Raw genomic sequence first — 10429 nt, forward strand, 5'->3', positions numbered from 1 at the left:
CCTTCAATCACTTTCAATCCTGCCTGTACGATTAGATTTAGTATATGTGCCCCACAACGTACATGCATAAAATCTCCATTGCAAATCAAACCATAATCAAAACCTAAAAGAAGCTTTAAAGAATCAACCAAATTGTCATTATACTTAGCATTATCTAATGTAATTGTAAAAATCTTCTTCTCAATTCCCCAATCTTTACAAAAATTAACAACATACTCTACTAAAATGGAACCATTATGAGGTGGCGGTACGACTCGAAAATTCAAAACTTTTTTTCTCAAAACCCAATTTTCATCAACATAATGGGCAGTGAGTGCCATGTAACCATCACTGGTGATAGAACTCCACAAATCCGTTGTTAAACATACTCTACTTGGTATTCTTTCCAATTTTTTTTTAAGAAGGCTCTTCTCTCTCTCAAAAATTCTTAGAACATCTGCTTTTGCTGTGTTTCTTGTTATTGTTTTTGTATCCCAATGTAGAAACTTATGCAAGTCTCTTGTTGCTTCGTGCTCAACATAAGTAAACGGGTAGTTATGTTTGATAATAGAAAGTGCAAGCTTCTCTCTATACATCATTTGATCTAATCTAACACGCTTTTGTGAAGGAGCGGTGGCATCATCAAAATCTATATTAAAACATTTGTGAATGTGTCGTTTCAAATTTGATGTACCTGATCTTTGATTAGCTTTAAGTAATCTCCCACAACTTGTACACTTGCCCATTCTAACTCCATCATCCCTTGTTATCTTCTTGAAATAAACCCAAACAACCGAACGCTCTCGACCCGTTGTCTCTGTACCGGCTGTTGATGAACCAACATCTCCATCATTTACTTCATCCACACTATCATGTCCATCATTTTCTACCATTCTACTCGTTCCAATAACACCTAAAATCAGTGTAGTAAATTAAACATAAAAAAGCCCCAAAATAGTTAATGGGCACAAAAAAAATCAGCTCAATATATCATCATCCCAATAATCTAAAAAGCCCTAAAATTAGTGTAAAAAATTTAGCCTAAAAAACCCAACTTCACTGTCACAATTAAAAAAAACCCAAAATTACTATAAGAAAATTAAACAAAAGAAACCTAAAAAAACAATAAAATTAGTAACCTTACAAGCATTGTATAATCACTGTTAAAAAAACCCAAAATAAAACCCTAAAATTACTATAAGTAAATTAAGCATAAAAACACAAAAATCAGTATGTAAAAAACCCGTAACTATTATATAATCACTGTAAAAAACACCAAAAATAACTATTAAATCACAATTAAAATAAAAAAAGATAAAGTAAAAAAGTAGAAACCTGTGAAAAGATGGCAACATCAAAGGTATGAAGGATGAAGATGACGAGATTGAAGGTATGAAGGATGACAAAGTGAATTACAGATTTACAAAACTAGTGATATCAGTGAGCATCGCTTGTTGCTGCTGCAAATATAGACCCGCTTAGACCCGCACACTTACCCACTTGGACCCGTTAGAGCTGATAAATATATCCGTGTCTAATTTTAAAAGCCCATATATACCCATTAAGTTTAAATATTTACCCAAACATACCTAAAATTTTAAATATGGGCAAAAATTGCCAGGTCTAATTCTGGTATAGGGTCAACCAGGAAAGAACACACCCGCAAACTAACTTCAACAATTACGGCCAAATAAGTTACAAAAGAACTGTTCATTCTACAAGCTGTCTTTTATGGAAGTCTTTTCATTCAAAAAGGCATGAAAAAACCAAAACACACGGAGAAACACAAAGTGAGGTGAATTAACAGCAGGAGAAGATGTAACCAATATTATCTCTATCTGGTTTCTTGTAACGTTTGTAATAGTTGTGCTCTGCCCACTTGCTAAGCAAACTAAATAACACATTGTTATAAATATGTTACGGACTTCAAAGGAATGCGCATCAAGGCAATCTCCACATTATAAAAACACAGAAACTGAAACAAAAGTTCAGATTAAAAATTTTAATAAATCAAAAGGGTAAACTGCTACTATTGCTCATGTATGTAAATTAAAAGACTAGCTTTTTTGGATGGTGAAAGCATAGCAAGTAAGCAAGATTTGATAGTGACTTGTTCTCTATCCAACCTTACTCCGGTGATTAACTTGGATCAATCACAAAGCAATGAATTGTAAGTCATATCGCTCTCCTTTTTCACTTTATTCCTAAATCATATGTTAGCCTCAAAAGTGTGCCGAGATGTTTGAAAAAGAATTATAGTATGGCAAGTTCCACGCCTTGGGGACATATTGGAATTAGCTGGCGCTCTGCAAAGGATCGAGAGGCTTGCTCCCTCTTTGAGAAGCCGTCTGTCGTTGCACTTCCTTGGTACCGTGGATCAATCACAATTTTCTTGAGAGCAACAGCATTGTGTATGATGTATGTTGCAAGCTCAAGGTCGCTGGTTCGACCAAAATACCCTAAAATTTTGAAAAGCTTGAGGTGTTCATGGGGGTGATCAGTAGCTACTTCCCCTGCTTTCCTACTACTTCTGACTGGTCTAAACCAAAGTAACTGCAGAAATCGGTTCCTCTTAATAAGAAAGATATATAAATAGTTTTTGCAGAATATATACTATATATATCATGAATTTGGAAAATGCAGAAACAAGAAGACACGCAAGAGTATGTTCTCACCATATTTACTAGCAACAGAAATTATAAGACGAAAACAGGTATATCTGTGATTCTGACCTTATATTTACATATATTGTGGTTATATGCCTTAACTTCTTAATTGGACAAAGACTATGTACCTTAACTGTAAGACTCTCCAAGCTTGGACATGCGTTGGCAATAGAAATATACTCTAGCAGACAATCATCTTTATGTGCAGCAACTGTAAGCATCAATTTCTTGATGTTTGGTAGTTCATCGATACACTTAAAACTGTCCTGTAGAAACAAGAGATCCCTCTTAAGATATATGCATTAAGGATTAAAAACACATAGAGTTTGATGAAACAACGAAGTAATAACCTTTGGAGAAAGTATATGTAATGAAAGAGCTTGCAGGGACGAAACAATTGATGATATCTGGCCAAACACATTATCCAACCCCGAAAATGCTCCTCGACTCATTTCAACTTCTTTGAGCTTTGGAAGATCAGTGAACTGTATTTTGATTTCTGGACCCTTATAGTTGAAGATTTCAAGGTTAAAATCATACATAGAAATAAATGTTACCCCAAAACAGAACATTATTTCTAAGTGTTTCAGGTTAAAACCTTTTCCCCCAACATCTATACGAGTCAAGTGAGGACCCGTAATATAATGAATTGATAGCGTTTCTAGATATGGAGAATTTCTTAGAATTTCTTGCAGAATTGCGTCACTCATGTTAACGCTCTTTATGTAGAGCTTTCTCAGGTAGCACATATCTGGTAAATGTAACGGAAAATTGTAAACTGGGACACGGTAATTGTTCTGGTGAGTAGTCTTCTTCAAATCCAGTTCAAAAATCTCAACCTTTTTGTCTACCGCAAACTCAAGCCACTTATCAATATCTTTATGATAATGCGTATCAAAATTGAAACGTATACGGAAATCTTGAACCTTTGGGTGGTCATAACTTTTAAGTATACTGTTCACTTGGTTCACATACTAAGACGCCTCTGAAACCCATAATTTCGGGTCCTTAGCAATCTTAGCTAAGCTTTCTCTAGCATCGAAGTTCAGGCTGATCAAATTACACCACATGAACCTCCATCTTGCGGAGAGAACACTGGTGACCACCGCATCTTTGATAGGCAAAAGATACAATATTTTAAGAAGAATATCATCCGACATTTGGCTGATGAAATCATTCAGATTTGATCCTCGTAGACCCTCCTTCACAATGCAATTCGATGATATAAATGATCACAAACAAAAAATAATCAGCAAATCTAGATTATGAATTATATTGCATAATATAGATATCGAAAAATGAAGCCATATAACCTTAATACTCAATAAAAACAGCCAAACCAAAGAGTTATAACTAAATGATCAAAATAATTAACTATCTAAGCAAAAAATTTTGGGAAAATCACTTGATCGACAAATAAGAGAGTTAGACCATATGGCTAATAGATTTAATAATCGACAAATGGCATAAACAAATCGAACACACACAAAGAGGTGAAACAAGAAAACAGAAAAAAAAAAACCTTGTTTTGAATAGCCCGAAATCTTTGGTTTCTCATGGTGGCCGGATGATGCTTAGAGACAACCGAACAACCAAAGAGTCCAACTTAACCAAATCTTTGGTTTTTCAAGAAAATCGGCTAATTTGGATATAAAAGTTCGAATCAGCCCAAAATAATCTCTTTATACAATTTTATTCTTATCATAATACTTGCCCAGTTGGATACAATTTTATTTATACAATTTGGATACAATTTTATTCTTTATACAATTTGGATATAAGTGTATTCTTTCAACTATTTGTTTCATTAAATTATCACATTCTATCATCATTTTAACATTTTCAATTACTCTTTTTTCGAGCATATTGACATTCGTAAGATGTCAAATTGTCAATATACAAAATGAAAGTATGTTTGCAATTGCAGCGGCACTTTGGAAAATACTTCAAATTCAAGGTCTACACCAAGAATGTTAGAACTAAAATTTGTGATGTAATGTAGTATATATAGGAGGTTTATATACCATTAAAAAAGTAGTATAAAATATAACTGCGAGAACAATTGTGAGTTTCGGTACAAAAACTATAACACACAAAGTTTTGACACTACGAAACAACCTTTACATAGACTATCAAATGCAACATTTTAGTTTTCACCAACACTATGATAATTCGACCCGCTATATAGTATGAGACTTCCTTAGAGAGACCAACTATGAAATTGCTTAGAAATGTGTAGTGAACTCCTAAAACCTGCAAAATAAAGTAACAAAATGATAAGATACTAAATAAATCATAACAAAGCAACCTTGTGAATAAAATGTATAGTGAATTGTTAACTAAGTGGATAAAAAAGTTGCTCACAATTTTTGAAATTTTTATGTACTTATAGGAAATAGTTGTATATATAAGGTATAGAATTGATACATTTACCTTTTAAACTTCCGAAGATACAGAACCAGTGTTACGTATATCCAATTGTTTACGTGACTCAGTGCTGCAAACAAGAAATGTCTGCATCCACGATTGAGAAATATAGCGCCTGAAATTCCCCAAAATCCAACAGCAAATCCAACACCCATTCCAATGTAATACCATTTCAAAACTTCATTTTCATCTAGTTTGTCATCTTCTTCATCATCTTCGTTTTTATCAATCAGGCCAGTATCAGGTCCACATTTTCGTGTAAGTGGAAGTCCACAAAGTAGTGGGTTACCACTATAGGAGGAAGAATCGAAGAGTTGCAGTTTAGGCGGTGGAATTTTTCCTGAAAAATTATTGTTTGAGAGGTCAAGATAACCTAAACCATCTATCCATGACAAGCTAGAGGGAATACTTCCCGAAAATTCATTTCCTGACAAGTCGAGAGAATCAAGTGATTTTAACCGCCCGATATCTTTTGGGACTTCTCCGTGAAGATTGTTGCAGGATAAATTTAAGGAGACCAAATCAACAAGACTAGTGATACTAGTGGGAAGTATTCTAGAAAGGTTGTTGCTTGAAAGATCGATGCTCTTAAGTAATTTAAGGCCGGTTCTTCCAAATTCACGAACTTTTCCTTTCCATGCAACCAATGCAATGTCAGTGAATAGGGCTTTTGCGAGGGCCTCTATCGGAGCTTCTCTACAATTAAATTCTTGTAAACAAATTGCTTTATTAGGATTAAGCGCCTGCTCTGTTACAAGAAGAGTACGAGCAGATGATGAATAAAAATGGCTAACCATAACATCTCCGGACCCTACTACCCTGACCATAGCTGTGAGGTTACCAACACACTCAGGAATGTTTCCTGACAATCTATTGTTAGAAAGGTCAAGAAGTTGAAGATTATACAACCAACACACTTGCTCAGGTAGACTGCCAGAGAATGCATTGGATCGTAGAACAATTACATACGACTCTGTAAGTCTTTCACCTATCCAAGCAGGAATTGTGCCAGATAACTTGTTATCCCCAAGATCCACAAACCTTAGTTTTGTGCAGTTGCTCAAGGACACAGGAAGTTCACCGATAAAGGTGTTTGTTCGCAAATACAATGCCTGCAAGTGAGATAATAATCCCAAAGAAGAAGGGATTTTCCCAGACAAATTGTTATTTGACAAGTTAAGGATTGTTAGGTATTCTTGGAATTTCGACCAACAATCAGGAAGGCTCCCTGTGAATGAATTGTTTGAGAGGTCTAACAAAGTTAACGCTCTGTCTATGTGACACAAGAAAGAGAGGTTTCCTGAGAACTTGTTCCCGGAAAGGTTTAACGCGGCGAGTTTAGAAGGTAACATTGGTACTCTACCTTCGAATTGATTGTCACTCAAATCTATTCCAGGATAATTATCGAAGTCTGTCGTTACATCTGGTAGCACATCTTTTAGTTCATTTGAAGAGATGTTTAGAAAACTCAACCCAGATGGTAGGTGATCCCAGAACCATGAAGGAATGCTCTGTGATATTCCAGCACTTGATATATCCAGATATTTAAAGCTTGTATGATTTTTGAGCCACATAGGGAAACTAGGTCCCAAAATGCAGGATTGCAACTTTATTGTCTCCAATTTAGAAGGAATGGAACTCAACTCAAGTGAGAAAGAATTGAAAGACAAATCCAAATAAGTTAAATTGGTGAGATTTTGAAAATGAAGGTCAGAGATTACACCTTTAAGGGAGTTGGATGAAACATCAATATGTTCAAGTTTTGAAAGTTGACCCACACTAATGGGCAAGTTTCCAGCTAATTTGTTATCAGACAAGTCCAAGTTCGATATCGACGGATATCCTGAAAAGTCAGGAATGTTTCCGCTTAAAGAATTATGACTAAAATCAAGATAATGAAGATTTAGAAGTCGAGTCACACTGATCGGTATATCTCCAGTAAAATCATTACTATCGAGGTCTAAAACCGACAGGGATGGACATCCCGTAAATTCAGGTATCTTTCCACTTAAAGAATTGTGACTAACATCAAGATGATCAAGATTTAAAAGCTGACCCACACTGCTGGGCAAATCACCAGTAAAGTTGTTACTAGAGAGGTCTAAGTGTGACAGGGATGGACATCCCGTAAATTCAGGTATCTTTCCACTTAAAGAATTGTGACTAACATCAAGATGATCAAGATTTAAAAGCTGACCCACACTGCTGGGCAAATCACCAGTAAAGTTGTTACTAGAGAGGTCTAAGTGTGACAGGGATGGACATCCCGTAAATTCAGGTATCTTTCCACTTAAAGAATTGTGACTAACATCAAGATGATCAAGATTTAAAAGCTGACCCACACTGCTGGGCAAATCACCAGTAAAGTTGTTACTAGAGAGGTCTAAGTGTGACAGGGATGAACGTAGTGTGAACTCGGGAATGTTTCCATTCAAAGAGTTGTCACTAACATCAAGAAAATCAAGATTTGGAAGTTGCCACACGGTATCTGGCAAGTTTCCAGTAAAATTGTTACTAGAGAGGTCTAAATATGTAAGAGAAGTCAAATCACCAAGGGAAACAGAAATGAATCCACTTAATTGCATTAGACGGAAATCAAGTTTGATCACATGCCCAGTGTGGTTGTTACAATTAACACCCTCCCATTGGCAGCAATCCTTTTTTTCTTCTTTGTCTCCCCAGTCGTCGAGTGAATCTCCAGAGAAACTAATGTGGCTTTTAAAAATCAACAGCGCTTCCCTCTCCTTCTCAATGCAGGACCCGGATAGCGTCATGCTGGCATCTTCTTTGTGCCCAAGAGTAAAAACTCCACCATTCATATAAAATATCATACATAGCAGCAAAATCACAAGAACGTGCTTCATATATATATATATATATAATGTAATAATTAATTAAGAAACCGTGAGTAAAGAGCTTGACTTACTCAAGGGTGTTGATCGATCAAGACCAGCAGTGAAAACAATATATTGGTATATCACCAGAGATATTTATTCAGAGTATTTGTAATTGGCTTCACTACATTATATGGTTTGCATATATGTATGTATACATATATATGCACCACTAGGTACTCTTTTCATGTGGTCTTCTAATTTGTTATCCAATAGACCAAGACTTATATCTTTGTTGTAGAAAAGCCAGCCAGCTTATAACTATGGACCTTTTCCAACACGCTACTATTTATAAGACAAAATTACGATCCACGGCAAAACGAAAAAGATTGTTGAAAAAAATATGTGGTCCTTTAAAGGAAAAATGGCATATTGGAGAAAGTAGCTAAAAAACGATAATAAAAGAACAAAATGCATGTGACATGGCATAACGACCAAGAAATATCCGTTGTGGGTCCAAATTATTCTATGTATAATTTCCATGTATTAAACCAAATGTTTATGAAGAGTGTCACTTCGTACATATCACATATTTTATCATATTTTGGGTTTTGTCATGTTGCATTTCATTTGAGATTTTTACCGAGGTTTTTCTTGATATTATATATATAACAAAAAAATTATTTAAATGGTCTAAATTTAAGGTGTATATCTAAATTTAGACATCTACAATATTTTTTACTTATTTGGTCAATGAATTTGTACCACTTAACTTATTTAATAAGAAATAAAATCATTTAATTAAATCATGCCAAGCTTTATAGGTTGAATAAATTAACACTTTTGCATGCAAAGTTTAAGGTATTATGTTTATTATTTTAGATTTCTAGTAGTTTAATTGGGTATTTATAGATTGCAAGCATAATGTTCTAACATGTTTTATAGTCTCTTTTTAAGATTACTAGATTATAACCCACGTGAAACGCGAAAAAACATATAAAAAATTACATTTATACGTGTAAAAAGCTAGCAAAATGCTATAATAAATACTTAAAAACTATTTAGAAATGACAGATTAATAAATAAAATAAGAATCATGAAATAGACTGGTTGTTTATTCATGAATCAACCATAGTATAAATATAATTTTAAAGACTAAAGTTTGACAATGGTTTCTCATCCACCTGACAAGTGTTTTTTAGTTTTATGTAATATTACAAATGATTATATTTTTAAAGATTATAACATATAGTGAATTGAAAGTTAAAACAGTTGGTCCAATGCATGAAGGTAGTTAACTACGTATAGTTTAAAACTTATAAGGATTCACGGTATCCACAAAATAGTTAGATATGCAAATAGTAGTGGTTTTGTAGAAACTGATTTTATGCCTATGATCCACAAGCATGTAATCTCCTTCATTGAAGCCAAGACAATTTTAACCAAAATATCCTAAGATTCCTTGAAGGCATCGATGTCAGCCATTATCGAATACAAGTTGACCTGCCATGATATTGTATATAGTAATATGGAAGCAAATATGTAATCTTTATTATGATAATGTGTAGTTGATGCATATTATGCATACATTTTTCATATCACAATAATGACTGTTTGTCACAATATCTCCTATGAGCTATTTCGGCGTACTTAGCTCTAAACAATAACAACCCTGTTTTTCAACCTTAATCATATATCATCAAGTGTATGGTTAGTATTGTTAGTATTCATATAAAGAGTACTGCAGTTAACCTACCACACTACCAATACACGTAATAGATACCTATTGTAACCATACACATACACTGTACATATTCACAATAATATATATATATATATATAAATTTCTTTTGATCCCCTTGCTCCTAAGGTGCTCGTTGAAGGTTCCATTGAAGATTAACGATAAGTTTTATAATGTTTTAGTTTCTATATCATTTGATTACTAATCTAAACTGTTACTCTACGCAAATGTAACTTACGGTATTTGAATCCAATATTCGCTTCCAATGATAAATGTAAAGTTTCGTCAACAAGACATTTCTTAGGATTCGTCACATGAAATGTATCATAATTATGTTTAACTCATGATATAATATTAAATTATAGGCTACTGGAACGATTGGTTTAATAATATTTTTGAATGGACTCACAAACTTGTGCTGAGTTTCCCTTTTACTAGTTGTAAGAAAATTTCCCAAAGCAACACTTCGAGTAGCAGTTTATTGTTGACACAAACTTTTTTAAAGATTTTTGTAATGGCTCTTTTTGAGGATTATTATGGTAGTTTCTTGTACAATCTCAAGTCTAACCACTTTACTCTTTTAGTAATTCATAAATTTTTCAATCTGAATTATTTAGTAGAAATAGCTTATGGTAGTCTCTGTATCTCTCACTACTTGTATAAAGTCTACGCAAGGTATCTTTAGTATGTCGAGATAACCTCGACTCTATCAAATTGATGACTAGATATGACTTAATGAATTCCATTGACTGGATCTTCTAAGAGAGTCACAACACATCAAA

General features: G+C 34.0%; 1 protein-coding gene and 1 pseudogene across 2 annotated transcripts; both read right to left on the reverse strand.

The window, feature by feature from the left end:
• Window positions 1-1911: 1911 nt before the first annotated feature.
• On the reverse strand, window positions 1912-4203 carry LOC122587995 (annotated as a pseudogene).
• Window positions 4204-4666: 463 nt separating this feature from the next.
• LOC122590223 (receptor-like protein EIX1) lies at window positions 4667-8126 on the reverse strand. Of its 2 annotated transcripts, XM_043762558.1 has the most exons (3): window positions 7432-8125; window positions 5079-7290; window positions 4667-4898 (listed from the first exon to the last, which is right to left on the reverse strand). In XM_043762558.1, exons 1-3 carry the CDS (start codon window positions 7934-7936, stop codon window positions 4892-4894), a joined length of 2724 nt encoding a protein of 907 aa, XP_043618493.1. In that variant the 5' UTR covers window positions 7937-8125; the 3' UTR covers window positions 4667-4891. The 2 variants fall into 2 exon arrangements, with proteins under 2 accessions (XP_043618493.1, XP_043618492.1); XM_043762557.1 differs by having other exon boundaries at window positions 5079-8126.
• Between the last annotated feature and the right edge of the window lie 2303 nt (window positions 8127-10429).

The sequence above is a fragment of the Erigeron canadensis genome, chromosome 2 (assembly GCF_010389155.1).
Source record: "Erigeron canadensis isolate Cc75 chromosome 2, C_canadensis_v1, whole genome shotgun sequence".
NCBI lineage: Eukaryota > Viridiplantae > Streptophyta > Magnoliopsida > Asterales > Asteraceae > Erigeron > Erigeron canadensis.